Raw genomic sequence first — 14,975 nt, 5'->3', positions numbered from 1 at the left:
TTACAGGTTGGGGGCGGCGGGTGGCACAATGACTCTGTGTTTGTGAATGAACTGTGACGCTCTGTGACACGTGTTCACATGTTGTTTACATGTTTATTTAAATATGTTCATTGACATGAAGGGACAGCTGAATCCAGCACTCTCACTGGTCAGTCTTAGCCCCGCCCAGGGCAGCAGAACAAGCAGCATAGCCAACAGGACGGCAGCGGGCAGCAGTTGCCGTAGCGATGGAAGCGTGGCTCGGCCAGTCCTCCATGTGACCAGCCGTCCTCGGCCACCTCCTTCCCCAGCCATGGCTTCCCGTTCCCAGCCGGCAGTGCCTGCCCGCCACTCCAGGAGGACGAGGAGCAGGAGGAGACGCAGGTCTGCTGGGCCTTCACTCCCAAGAAGGACGCCAGGTCCAGGTCCAGACCCGCCGCACCTCCACGGGGCCGTGGCGTGTTCTGCCGACACTGAGGACACGGGATCCACACCTGCAGGGGACACGGGGACACAGGGACAGGACAGGTCAGTACCTCACCTGGTCACAGGTGAGTGTGGTGATGTCGTCGGTCACCTGAACACAGGTGAGTGTGATGATGTCATCGGTCACCTGCACACAGGTGAGTGTGGTGATGTCATCAGTCACCTGCACACAGGTGAGTTTGATGATGTCATCAGTCACCTGTTCGTTGATAACAGTGTCCAGTCTCTTCAGACACGCCTGGCAGAAGGCGTGGCCACAGTGCAGTCGCCGAGGTAACCGTGTCATCAAGTCGTAACTGCCGAAACACACAATGCACAACAGGTCCTGCCGTCGCAGTGACATCATTGTCTCCACAGCAACAGAGGAGGGAGGGGTGGGTTGGGACTGACAGGTCACTTCCTGCTCCTTCTCCTCTTCTTCTTCTTCTTCTTCTCCTTTCCTGTCATCAGCCATTTTTATCTGATGAACGAGAAGAAAGATTCAACTGGGACCAAAGTGGGACCAGACTGGGCTCAAACTGGGACGAAACTGACACTAAACTGGGACCAAGCTGGGACCAGACTGGGACCAGACTGGGACTAGGGGAATAAAACATCATTGAAATGTAAATTAAAAAAAAAAAATCACCAAATTTTTAAAAGAAAAAAAATTTCTGCAAAAAGAAAAACATCTACAAAAAGTGTAAAAGAAAAATAAATTGCCAAATTGGTTTAAAGAAGAACATCACAAAAAATTTAAAAGGAAAAAAAAAATCACAATTGAAAAGAAACAAAACATTAAAACATTTTAATTAATTAAATTTTATTTGTTTTAATTTCAATCAGATCTTGTTTTTCCTACAGAGGTGCAGGCTCAGCCCCCGAAACACAGAAACAGTCCTGGCGCTCTACTTGGCCGGATTCAAAGGTAAGAGGAACTCACCTGGATGTACTTCCTGTTTCTTCACATTACTTTTTGTTGTTTGTTTGTTTGCTGTTGTTTACTGCATCTCTCCTGTCGTCTGTTGGAGTTTCGTTTCTTTTGTTCTTCTCCTATTTCACTCTCCACTTTTTCTTCTGCTCTCCGTCTTTTTCTTCTTTTTTAATCTCTTCTTCTGTTGTTCCTTCTTTCCTCTGCGCTAGCTCTTCTTTTCTGTGTGTTGGTCGCCGTCTCTCCGTCCTCCTCACACACACACACACACACACACACACACAGAGGGAGAGAGAGTCCTCATCAATAATTCAGCCTCGCTCGGCCGACTGCGCACTCTTACCTCACACCGCTTCATCAATAACATCTCGTCAATCATTATTACCAGCGAATCATTAGCAGCTGATCAATAACAGTTGATCAATAGCAGCTCATCAATAATGGCTCATTAATAACATGTAGTATAATAATCGATAACTTTAGTTATCGATTGTAATATAATTGATTAAATATTGATTAAATATGAATCACAGAAACTGGAGCTGACGGTCAGATTTTCTGTCAGTTGAAAAAATGAAAAATGTGTCTGAAGAGAAAAAAAGATAAAATAAAAACATTAAAATATGTACATCAATCAATTTAATCTGTCAATGAAGCACAAATCATCAATCAATAATGGATCGATAACAACAGTTTGATCACGTGAGATCCCCGAGATCTACGGTCACTTGATCAGACAACAGAAACAAGAGACGAAAGAGAAGAAACAGGAGTCACCTTACGGCTCAGAGACACCATTGCCTAGCAACCCCCCCCCACAAACACACACACAGTCAGGGAGACAGACACCGTCTCCACTTTTAAGGGTAGACTTAAGACCTTCTTTAATAAAGCTTATAATTAGGGCTGGCTCAGGCTGCCTGGACCAGCCCCTAGTGAGGCTGACATAGGTTTAGTCTGCCGGGGGACTTCCTGTGATACACAATAACAGTTGATCAATAGCAGCTCATTACATCTGAAAACGCTCATGTCCGTTTACTGCATTACACTCCCTTGTTCTGTAGTTTCTCCGGATCTCTGCTGCAATCTTGGCTGCACGTGGATCATGGTGATGGCTGTGCTGATGCTGTGATCCTGCCTTTGGCAGCACCTGGATTGTGGTGATAGCTGGTATATGATATATTATTGTTACCATTATTACTGTGCATCTCTCCCCCTCTCCCCCTCTCTCCCCCCCTCTCCCCCTTCTCTCCCCCTCTCCTTCTTTCCTCTCTCTCTCTCTCTCTTCCTCTCTCTCTCTCTCTTTCTCTTTCCTTTATGTCATTACTGTAATTTAATTGTTATTTAAGACATCTATCATCGTGTGTCCGTCCTGGAAGAGGGATCCTTCCTCAATCACTCTTCCTGAGGTTTCAACCATTTTTTCCCCATTACAGTTTTTTGGGACAACACACACACACACACACACACACACACACACATACACACAATCACACACACACGTGTGCTGCCTCACACCTGGGACACCATCCTCAAGAGTCAGTCGGACAGCAGGGGGCGTGGTCGACCCGTCAGGACCAGACAGGTGGACCACACCTGCTCCTAAACAGCTGATAACACACGTCACAGTAACATCACGTGATTCTTGTGAGGAAGACTGCAGGATGACGGCAGTCGAAACATGTCAAGGTAAAATTTAACACTTTTAGGACTTACCTGTCAACAAGAAACAAAGTGAAGACCAGATTCAGTGAAGACATAATGAATTTGTTTGGACTGTTTACAGTAAAGACTGAAAACCTGAGAAATGAAAACAATGTGAAACTGTTGCTCTTCAATAATCAACGTCTTTATTTGATATTGTATGATTTGATTCCACAAACTTTACAAAAAAAAAAAAAATCAAATCTTTCAAAAAATCACGAGAACTAAAAACATGAAGGAAAACCAGGGTATGAAATATAAAAAAATGTCTAAATACAGAAATACAAGCATCACAGGCTGTTTGTTGGCACAATGCTTCCATTTGATCGAAGATCTCATCAAAACACTTCATGATTTTATTTTCATTTCGACAATCATTGATCAATCACACTTATTCCTTCACAGACAACATCTAAGTGTGTCCCTTGTTTTGGGTTGTTGTCATAGCAACAGCAAACGACTAATACACAACTAGACCCTCCACAATTCAGCAGCGCGCCCATTTTGAATCCACAAATGTTATTTATTAATATTCATAATATTACTTCTTCTGTGGGTCAGTTTAAGTCTAAAAATATTAATATTAATAATCCTAATACTGCCACGACTACTTATACTACTACTAATAATAATTTCCTCCTTCTACTGCTAAAAAATATAAATAATAAAAATAAAAAAAAACTTGTACTAACAACAACAATAATTATAATAAACCCACAACTAATAATAATAAATCCTTATAGCTAACAACAACAACAGTACTGACATAAAGAATATTAATATCAACACTAACACTCCTTATACTACGAATTCTTCTCTTCCTAGTTTTAATAATATTACTTATCCCACTGCTATTACTAATAAAAAAAGTCATACTAAGAATAACAATACTAATACTCCTAATTGTACAACTACTACATATACTTGTACTACTGATATGGCAGCCCCTACTACTAATAATAATATTGATAATAACGATAATACTCATGATAATATTAAATATGCTTACATAATACTACTACTTCTAATGATAATGAAAATAAAACTAATATTAATAATGATATAGTTATTGCATTTTCCCAATATTTCCTCTGTTGTAATTTACTATAAAAGATTTGTAGAAATACTTTTATTTTTTTCTAAAATCTAATTCTGTTTTATTTTATTTATGAATCACACATCTGTTTTCCCCAAAATCACATTCTCCCATTTTATTTTTATTGTTATTATTATTATAATATTTTTGTTATTGTTAATTGTCCTCCAGAGTTTTCAGCCGTGTCCTCGTGTGCTCGTCTTCTTTTTTTTTTTTTTTGAAGAGTTTTTATATGAATATTTGAAACATTTATTTTTTGACTGAATCTGTTTTAAGTTCAAACAGGAAGTTCATCCATGTTGTAGGCGCAAAATGTCAAAAAACAGGAAGTCAAAGAAGCCAATCACAGTCCTCCTGGCGCTGTGTGACATCACTTCCTCCTCTGCACTGCAGCGTGGTAGCAGCAGGCGGCGCACCTCCCCCCCCCTCCTCCACCCCCCCTCCAGCCTCCTTCACCACGTAAGGCGGGGGGGCGGAGCTTTGCCACGCCGTACGGGTTCCCGTTATCGCTGCTCAGAGCACCCGGATTGGCTATCACCAAACCGACGTCATCGGCGCCGTGGAGCCGCGCCCGCGGGATCTGCACTGTGCCGTACGGGTTGTCAGGGGAGAGACGGTGATTTGGGTTGACATGTCGATCGTCAGAGGAGGGCGGGGCTAAAATGATCAATCAACCAATCAGGCAGCCGTCCAATCAAACGATGGGAGCAAGATCTGAGGAGGAGAGAGAGTGATGTCATCGACTACTGGACCAATCACTGTCTCAGGGTCTGACCTCCTCGCTTTTCTTCTGATTTATTTTATTGAATTTTTATTTTAATTTATAATTAAGTCAATTTTATTAAACTATTTTATTTTATTTTACTTTACTTTACTTTACTTTACTTTCTCTGTTGTGTCTCAGTCATGTCTCCGTCGTGTCTCAGTCGTGTCTCTGTTGTGTCTCACTGATGTCTCTGTTGTGTCTCTGTTGTGTCTCTGTTGTGTCTCACTGATGTCTCTGTTGTGTCTCAGTCATGTCTCCGTCGTGTCTCAGTCGTGTCTCTGTTGTGTCTCACTGATGTCTCTGTTGTGTCTCTGTTGTGTGTCTCTGTTGTCTCACTGATGTCTCTGTTGTGTCTCAGTCATGTCTCCGTCGTGTCTCAGTTGTGTCTCTGTTGTGTCTCCGTCGTGTCTCTGTTGTGTCTCAGTCGTGTCTCCGTCGTGTCTCAGCCGTGTCTCTGTTGTGTCTCCGTCGTGTCTCTGTTGTGTCTCAGTCGTGTCTCCATCGTGTCTCAGCCGTGTCTCTGTTGTGTCTCCGTCGTGTCTCTGTTGTGTCTCAGTCATGTCTCCATCGTGTCTCTGTTGTGTCTCAGTCATGTCTCCGTCGTGTCTCCGTTGTGACTCGGTCGTGTCTCGGTCATGTCTCGGTCTTGTCTCAGTCGTGTCTCTGTTGTGTCTCAGTCATGTCTCCGTCGTGTCTCAGTCGTGTCTCTGTTGTGTCTCACTGATGTCTCTGTTGTGTCTCAGTTGTGTCTCTGTTGTGTCTCTGTTGTGTTCTCACTGATGTCTCTTGTTGTGTCTCTGTTGTGTCTCAGTCATGTCTCCTGATAGTCGGTGTTCCAGTCGTGTCTCTGTTGTGTCTCACTGATGTCTCTGTTGTGTCTCTGTTGTGTCTCAGTCATGTCTCCGTCGTGTCTCTCAGTTGTGTCTCTGTTGTGTCTCCGTCGTGTCTCTGTTGTGTCTCAGTCATGTCTCCATCGTGTCTCCGTCGTGTCTCAGCCGTGTTCTTGTTGTGTCTCCGTCGTGTCTCTGTTGTGTTCTCAGTCCATGTCTCCCATCGTGTCTCTGTTGTGTCTCAGTCATGTCTCCGTCGTGTTCTGTTGTGTCTCCGTCGTGTCTCTGTTGTGTCTCAGTCATGTCTCCATCGTGTCTCTGTTGTGTCTCAGTCATGTCTCCGTCGTGTCTCTGTTGTGTCTCAGTCGTGTCTCGGTCATGTCTCGGTCTTGTCTCAGTCGTGTCTCTGTTGTGTCTCAGTCATGTCTCCGTCGTGTCTCAGTCGTGTCTTGTTGTGTCTCACTGATGTCTCTGTTGTGTCTCTGTTGTGTCTCTGTTGTGTCTCACTGATGTCTCTGTTGTGTCTCTGTTGTGTCTCAGTCAAGTCTCCGTCGTGTCTCAGTCGTGTCTCTTGTTGTGTCTCACTGTGATGTCTCTGTTGTGTCTCTGTTGTGTCTCACTGATGTCTCTGTTGTGTCTCTGTTGTGTCTCAGTCATGTCTCCGTCGTGTCTCAGTTGTGTCTCTGTTGTGTCTCCGTCGTGTCTCTGTTGTGTCTCAGTCATGTCTCCTCATCGTGTCTCTGTTGTGTCTCAGTCGTGTCTCCGTCGTGTCTCAGCCGTGTCTCTGTTGTGTCTCCGTCGTGTCTCTGTTGTGTCTCAGTCGTGTCTCCATCGTGTCTCAGCCGTGTCTCTGTTGTGTCTCCGTCGTGTCTCTGTTGTGTCTCAGTCATGTCTCCATCGTGTCTCCGTTGTGTCTCAGTCATGTCTCCGTCGTGTCTCTGTTGTGTCTCAGTCGTGTCTCGGTCATGTCTCGGTCTTGTCTCAGTCGTGTCTCTGTTGTGTCTCAGTCATGTCTCCGTCGTGTCTCAGTCGTGTCTCTGTTGTGTTCACTGATGTCTCTGTTGTGTCTCTGTTGTGTCTCTGTTGTGTCTCAGTCGTGTCTCTGTTGTGTCTCTGTTGTGTCTCACTGATGTCTCTGTTGTGTCTCTGTTGTGTCTCTGTTGTGTCTCACTGATGTCTCTGTTGTGTCTCTGTTGTGTCTCACTGATGTCTCTGTTGTGTCTCTGTTGTGTCTCACTGATGTCTCTGTTGTGTCTCTGTTGTGTCTCATCAGTCGTGTCTCCGTCGTGTCTCAGCCGTGTCTCTGTTGTGTCTCAGTCTGTTCCGCCGTCGTGTCTCTGTTGTGTGACTCAGTCGTGTCTCCATCGTGTCTCAGCCGTGTCTCTCTGTTGTTTCTCCGTCGTGTCTCTGTTGTGTCTCAGTCATGTCTCCATCGTTTGTGTCTTGTTGTGTCTCAGTCATGTCTCCATCGTGTCTCTGTTGTGTCTCAGTCATGTCTCCGTCGTGTCTCTGTTGTGTCTCAGTCGTTGTCTCGGTCATGTCTCGGTCTTGTCTCAGTCGTGTCTCTGTTGTGTCTCAGTCATGTCTCCGTCGTTGTCCTCAGTCGTGTCTCTGTTGTGTTCACTGATGTCTTGTTGTGTCTCAGTGATGTCTCTGTTGTGTCTCACTGATGTCTCTGTTGTGTCTCTGTTGTGTCTCAGTCATGTCTCCGTCGTGTCTCAGTCGTGTCTCTGTTGTGTCTCACTGATGTCTCTGTTGTGTCTCACTGATGTCTCTGTTGTGTCTCTGTTTGTGTCTCACTGATGTCTCTGTTGTGTCTCTGTTGTGTCTCAGTCATGTCTCCGTCGTGTCTCAGTGCGTGTCTCTATTGTGTCTCACTGTTGTCTCTGTTGTGTCTCAGTCATGTCTTCGTTTTGTGTCTCAGTCGTGTCTCTGTTGTGTCTCCGTCGTGTCTTGTTGTGTCTCTGTTGTGTCTCCGTCGTGTCTCTGTTGTTGTCTCAGTCATGTCTCCGTCGTGTCTCAGTCGTGTCTCTGTTGTGTTCTCACTGATGTCTCTGTTGTGTCTCAGTGATGTCTCTGTTGTGTCTCACTGATGTCTTGTTGTGTCTCTGTTGTGTCTCAGTCATGTCTCCGTCGTGTCTCAGTCGTGTCTCTGTTGTGTCTCACTGATGTCTCTGTTGTGTCTCACTGATGTCTCTGTTGTGTCTTCTCAATACTGATGTCTCTGTTGTGTCTTGTTGTGTCTCAGTCATGTCTCCGTCGTGTCTCAGTCGTGTCTCTATTGTGTCCTCACTGTTTGTCTCTGTTGTGTCTCAGTCATGTCTTCGTTGTCTCAGTCGTGTCTCTGTTGTGTCTCCGTCGTGTCTCTGTTGTGTCTCCGTCGTGTCTCGTTTTGTCTCCGTCGTGTCTCTGTTGTGTCTCTGTTGTGTCTCTGTTGTGTCTCTGTCGTGTCTCTGTTTGTGTCTCAGTCATGTCTCCGTCGTGTCTCAGTTGTGTCTCTGTTGTGTCTACTGGTCACTGATGTCTCTGTTGTGTCTCACTCGATGTCTCTGTTGTGTCTCTCAGTTGTGTCTCACTGATGTCTCTGTTGTGTATCTCACTGTGTCTCTGTTGTCTCTCTGTTGTGTCTCACTGATGTCTCTGTTGTTCTCTGTTGTGTCTCAGTCATGTCTCCGTCGTGTCTCAAAGTTGGTTGTCTCTATTGTGTCTCACTGTTGTGTCTCTGTTGTCTCAGTCATGTCTTCGTCGTTGTCTCAGTCGTGTCTCTGTTGTGTCTCCGTCGTGTCTCTGTTGTGTCTCCGTCGTGTCTCTTTTTGTGTCTCAGTCATGTCTCAGTCGTGTTCTGTTGTGTCTCACTGATGTGTTTCTCTGTTGTGTCTTCACTGATGTCTCTGTTGTGTCTCTGTTGTGTCTCACTGATGTCTCTGTTGTGTCTCTGTTGTGTCTCAGTCATGTCCCCCGTCGTGTCTCAGTCGTGTCTCTGTTGTGTCTCACTGATGTCTCTGTTGTGTCTCACTGATGTCTCTGTTGTGTCTCTGTTGTGTCTCACTGATGTCTCTGTTGTGTCTCAGTCATGTCCCCGTCGTGTCTCAGTCGTGTCTCTGTTGTGTCTCACTGATGTCTCTGTTGTGTCTCACTGATGTCTCTGTTGTGTCTCTGTTGTGTCTCACTTGATGTCTCTGTTGTGTCTCTGTTGTGTCTCAGTCATGTCTCCGTCGTGTCTCTGTTGTGTCTCAGTCGTTCTCGGTCATGTCTCGTCTTGTCTCAGTCGTGTCTCTGTTGTGTCTCAGTCATGTCTCCGTCGTGTCTCTCAGTCGTGTCTCTGTTGTGTCTCACTGATGTCTCTGTTGTGTCTCTGTTGTGTCTCTGTTGTGTCTCACTGATGTCTCTGTTGTGTCTCTGTTGTGTCTCAGTCAAGTCTCCGTCGTGTCTCAGTCGTGTCTCTGTTGTGTCTCACTGATGTCTCTGTTGTGTCTCTGTTGTGTCTCACTGATGTCTCTGTTGTGTCTCTGTTGTGTCTCAGTCATGTCTCCGTCGTGTCTCAGTTGTGGTCTCTGTTGTGTCTCCGTCGTGTCTCTGTTGTGTCTCAGTCATGTCTCCATCGTGTCTCTGTTGTGTCTCAGTCGTGTCTCCGTTGTGGTGTTTCAGCTGTCTCTGTTGTGTCCTCCGTCGTGTCTCTGTTGTGTCTCAGTCGTGTCTCCATCGTGTCTCAGCCGTGTGTTTGTCTGTTGTGTCTCCGTCGTGTCTGTTGTGTCTCAGTCATGTTCCATCGTGTCTCCGTTGTGTCTCAGTCATGTCTCCGTCGTGTCTCTGTTGTGTCTCAGTCATGTCTCCGTCGTGTCTCAGTCGTGTCTCTGTTGTGTCTCACTGATGTCTCTGTTGTGTCTCTGTTGTGTCTCTGTTGTGTCTCAGTTTTGTCTCTGTTGTGTCTCACTGATGTCTCTGTTGTGTCTCTGTTGTGTCTCATGTGTCTCTGTTGTGTCTCTGTTGTGTCTCACTGATGTCTCTGTTGTGTCTCTGTTGTGTCTCACTGATGTCTCTGTTGTGTCTCTGTTGTGTCTCAGTCGTGTCTCCGTCGTGTCTCAGCCGTGTCTCTTTGTGTCTCCGTCGTGTCTCTGTTGTGTCTCAGTCGTGTCTCCATCGTTGTCTCAGCCGTGTCTCTGTTGTTTCTCCGTCGTTCTCTGTTGTGTCTCAGTCATGTCTCCATCGTGTCTCTGTTGTGTCTCAGTCATGTCTCCATTCGTGTCTCTGTTGTGTCTCAGTCATGTCTCCGTCGTGTCTCTGTTGTGTCTCAGTCGTGTCTCGGTCATGTCTCGGTCTTGTCTCAGTCGTGTCTCTGTTGTGTCTCAGTCGTGTCTCTCTGTTGTGTCTCAGTCATGTCTCCGTCGTGTCTCAGTCGTGTCTCTGTTGTGTCTCACTGATGTCTTTTTGTGTCTCAGTGATGTCTTCTGTTGTGTCTCACTGATGTCTCTGTTGTGTCTCTGTTGTGTCTCAGTCATGTCTCCGTCGTGTCTCAGTCGTGTCTCTGTTGTGTCTCACTGATGTCTCTGTTGTGTCTCACTGATGTCTCTGTTGTGTCTCTGTTGTGTCTCACTGATGTCTCTGTTGTGTCTCTGTTTGTGTCTCAGTCATGTCTCCGTCGTGTCTCAGTCGTGTCTCAGTTGCTATTGTGTCTCACTGTTGTCTCTGTTGTGTCTCAGTCATGTCTTCGTCGTGTCTCAGTCGTGTCTCTGTTTTTGTCTCCGTCGTGTCTCTGTTGTGTCTCTGTTGTGTCTCCGTCGTGTCTCTGTTGTGTCTCAGTCATGTCTCCGTCGTGTTTCAGTCGTGTCTCTGTTGTGTCTCACTGATGTCTCTGTTGTGTTCCTCAGTGATGTCTCTGTTGTGTCTCACTGATGTCTCTGTTGTGTCTCTGTTGTGTCTCAGTCATGTCTCCGTCGTGTCTCAGTCGTGTCTCTGTTGTGTCTCACTGATGTCTCTGTTGTGTCTCACTGATGTTCTCTGTTGTGTCTCACTGATGTCTCTGTTGTGTCTCTGTTGTGTCTCAGTCATGTCTCCGTCGTGTCTCAGTCGTGTCTCTTTGTGTCTCACTGTTGTCTCTGTTGTGTCTCAGTCATGTCTTCGTCGTGTCTCAGTCGTGTCTCTGTTGTGTCTCCGTCGTGTCTCTGTTGTGTCTCCGTCGTGTCTCTGTTGTGTCTCCGTCGTGTCTCTGTTGTGTCTCTGTTGTGTCTCTGTTGTGTCTCTGGTCGTGTCTCTTTTTTTTCTCAGTCATGTCTCCGTCGTGTCTCAGTTGTGTCTCTGTTGTGTCTCACTGATGTCTCTGTTGTGTCCTCACTGATGTCTCTGTTGTGTCTCTGTTGTGTCTCACTGATGTCTCTGTTGTGTCTCACTGATGTCTCTGTTGTGTCTCTGTTGTGTCTCACTGATGTCTCTGTTGTGTCTCTGTTGTGTCTCAGTCATGTCTCCGTCGTGTCTCAGTCGTGTCTCTATTGTGTCTCACTGATGTCTCTGTTGTGTCTCAGTCATGTCTTCGTCGTGTCTCAGTCGTGTCTCTGTTGTGTCTCCGTCGTGTCTCTTTTGTTTGTCTCCGTCGTGTCTCTGTTGTGTCTCAGGTCATTTCTCCGTCGTGTCTCAGTCGTGTCTCTGTTGTGTCACACTGATGTCTCTGTTGTGTCTCACTGATGTCTCTGTTGTGTCTCTGTTGTGTCTCACTGATGTCTCTGTTGTGTCTCTGTTGTTTCTCTCAGTCATGTCCCCGTCGTGTCTCAGTCGTGTCTCTGTTGTGTCTCACTGATGTCTCTGTTGTGTCTCACTGATGTCTCTGTTGTGTCTCTGTTGTGTCTCACTGATGTCTCTGTTGTGTCTCAGTCATGTCCCGTGTGTCTCAGTCGTGTCTCTTTGTGTCTCACTGATGTCTCTGTTGTGTCTCACTGATGTCTCTGTTGTGTCTCTGTTGTGTCTCACTGATGTCTCTGTTTGTGTCTTCTGTTGTGTCTCAGTCATGTCTCCGTCGTGTCTCAGTCGTGTCTCTATTGTGTTTCACTGATGTCTCTGTTTGTTGTCTCAGTCATTCTTCGTCGTGTCTCAGTCGTTTTTTCTGTTGTGTCTCCGTTTTTTTTTTGTTTTTCTGTTGTGTCTCTGTTGTGTCTCCGTCGTGTCTCAGTCATGTTCCATTCCGTTCTCCGTTGTTTTTTAGTCATGTCTCCGTCGTTTTCTCTGTTGTGTCTCAGTTCGTGTCTCGGTCATGTCTTTGTTCTTGTCTCAGTTTTGTCTCTGTTGTGTCTCAGTCATGTTTTCCGTCGTGTCTCAGTCGTTTTTTCTCTGTTGTGTCTCACTGATGTCTTTTGTTGTTTCTCTGTTGTGTCTCACTGATGTCTCTGTTTCTTTGTCTCACTGATGGGGGGGGGGGTCTGTTGTGTTACTCTGTTTGTGTCTCTGTTGTGTCTCAAGTCATGTCTCCGTCGTTTTCTCAGTTGTGTCTCTATTGTTTCACTGATGTCTTTTTTTTTTTTCAGTCATGTCTTCGTCGTGTTTCAAGTCGTTGTCTCTGTTGTTTTCTTAAACGTCGTTCTCTTTTGTGTCTCCGTCGTGTCTCTGTTGTGTCTCAGTCATGTCTCCGTTACGTTTTTTTCTCATCGTGTCTCTGTTTGTGTTTCTCACTGATGTCTCTGTTGTGTCTCACTGATGTCTCTGTTTTGTCTCTGTTTTTTCTCAGTCATGTCCCCGTCGTGTCTCAGTCTTTGTCTCTGTTGTGTCTCACTGATGTCTCTGTTGTGTCTCACTGATGTCTCTGTTGTGTCTCTGTTGTGTCTCACTGATGTCTCTGTTTTTGTCTCTGTTGTTTCCTCAGTCATGTCCCCGTCGTGTCTCAGTGTGTCTCTCTGTTTTGTCCTCACTGATTTCTCTGTTGTGTCTCACTGATGTCTCTGTTGTGTCTCTGTTGTTTCTCATTTTTATGTCTCCGTCGGTCTCAGTCGTGTCTTCTATTGTGTTTCACTGATGTCTCAGTCGTTTCTCTGTTGTGTCTCCGTCGTGTCTCTGTTGTGTCTCTGTTTTGTCTTACCCGTCGTGTCTCTGTTGTGTCTCAGTCATTTTCTCCGTCGTGTCTCTATTGTGTCTCTGTTTTGATTCTATCGTGTCTTTTTTCTGTTGACCAGGTGTGACCTGAGAGATTTTAGTGCGACCTGCTGAGAGTCACTTCCTGTCCTGACACACAACCATCGAGTTTCTTTGAAAGAAACTTCTCAGGTAAGTTCTGCAGCGACACCTGACTCACCTGTCCACCTGTCCACCTGTCCACCCTGCGGCTTCTTCTTCTGTCTCTGGTTTATTTCCAGATACAAACTTCTTCTTCTTTTCAGCAGTTTTTTTCCTTTTTTTTCTTCTTCTTCTTCTTCTTGTGTTTGACGCTCTGCTTTTACAGTCTAACCTGACTCTCTCTCTCCTTCTCTGTGTGGAGTGAAGCTCACTCGCCTGCCTCGCCCAAACCTGTCGGACCTGCCGACACTTTTTTTCTGTTTTTTCTCTGTGCAGCTCCACCTCTCCACTGTGTCTCTGTCTCCCTTTTGGTCTCTGTCTCTCCTGTGCCTCTGTCTCTCCTCTGTTCTCTCTCTCCTCCTGTCCTGTCCTTTTTTTGTGTCTCTTCTCCCCTGTGTCTCTGTCTCCCCTGTGTCTCTGTCTCCCCTTTTGTCTCTGTCTCCCCTGTGTCTCTGTCTCTCCTGTGCCTCTTTTTCTTTTTTTCTGTCTCTCTCTCCTGTGTCTGTCTCTCCTGTGTCTCTGTCTCTTCTGGGTTGTAGGTGGGACAGGAGTGTGTCTGTCTCTCAGTGATTCGATATCTGTCCTCGTCTTAAATCTACCTGTATAGAACTGTTTGACCTGCAGGTGAGCTGGAAGCGTTGAGATGATGTCATCAGGTGTTCAGCAGGAACAGGTTAGACAGAAACATTAGCCCCGCCCACTCTCTGCAGCTATTGGCTGGATTTTGTTCCCAGCTCCATCACAGGTACTCCTGTGACAGAAAAAAAAAACTATAAAAACATTAATTTATGATTACAAAAACTACAGATTTATTAATGGCATAACAACCATTATTATTACAAAAACATCAATTTATTAATACAAAAAACAACATACATTTTATTATTACAAAAACACAACCGTTTATTAATACAAAAACAACAAAATAAATTATTCCAAGAATTACAATTTATTAATACAAAACAACTATTTATTATTATACAAAACATTAAATTTATAATGTAAAAAAACAACAAAATATATTAATAAACATCAAATTAGGAATACAAAAATAAAATTTATTAATACAAAACCAACAAAATTTATGAAGACAAAATCATCAATTTTTAATACAAAAACATAGACTTTATCAATACAGAAAACATTCAAATTTATTATGTTGACAACAACCAACTATATATTAACAACAATGGTAACAAACAGCATAAATTCCATCAATATACAAAAACAACGATATATATTCATGAGAGAGATACAAAATCTTTAAAAAAATCTTTAGATATAAAAAATAATACATTGGAGGAGGTGTTTCTAACTCTCATTGAGTTAACCAACATCTGCCATACATAACATCAATTATTAAAAATATTCATTTCATTTTCAGGGTTAGAATCCCATTAAATCCCACAAGTTTTGGTCACGATGGCCACTATGTTTTAGTTGAAAAAAAAAGACTAATAGTTATTTCATTCCCTCCTCAGCATGTGAGTGTCAGCTGCTGACAGTCTGGATCTGTCCAGTGTAGTGTGAGTGTGTGTAGCAAGCTGCTGGACAAGTCTGGGATATTCCAGTGTCCCCCCCCTCCCCCCCCCCCCCCCCCCCCCCCCCCCCCCCCCCCCCCCCCCCCAGTAGTGTAGCTGCTGTCGAGTCCTGGGTATGGAGATGTCAGTGGATCAGCAGCTACATTGATTGTGACAGGTCACCTAGGGGAAATAGCATGTATTTCCTCCATATGCCAAATATGGTCAAAAAGACCTCATCAGGTGAGAAAATAGTCAAATGACAAATTTCAGAGTCAAAAGCCCAGAATGACACCCAGAAATAATACAAGTCCTGTTTTTCTCTGCTCTGATGGCTGTGGGATCAAAAAATGTCAGTTTTGAATGGGTTTCAATGGAGCATTTTTGGACCTGAACAGTCTGAATGTAACTATTTAGTTTCCACAGTGTA

At 44.8% G+C, this 14,975-nt stretch overlaps 1 protein-coding gene across 1 annotated transcript; it reads right to left on the bottom strand.

Annotated features, from left to right (window-relative positions):
* Nucleotides 1-155: 155 nt before the first annotated feature.
* On the bottom strand, nt 156-919 carry rnf224 (ring finger protein 224). Its single transcript, XM_042508881.1, has 2 exons — nt 665-919; nt 156-473 (listed from the first exon to the last, which is right to left on the bottom strand). Exons 1-2 carry the CDS (start codon nt 917-919, stop codon nt 156-158), a joined length of 573 nt encoding a protein of 190 aa, XP_042364815.1.
* Nucleotides 920-14,975: the final 14,056 nt, after the last annotated feature.

The sequence above is a fragment of the Plectropomus leopardus genome, chromosome 20 (assembly GCF_008729295.1).
Source record: "Plectropomus leopardus isolate mb chromosome 20, YSFRI_Pleo_2.0, whole genome shotgun sequence".
Taxonomy (NCBI): Eukaryota; Metazoa; Chordata; class Actinopteri; order Perciformes; family Serranidae; genus Plectropomus; species Plectropomus leopardus.
The sequence above is the reverse complement of the archived record's forward strand: the minus strand, read 5'-3'. Positions and strand labels throughout refer to the sequence as shown.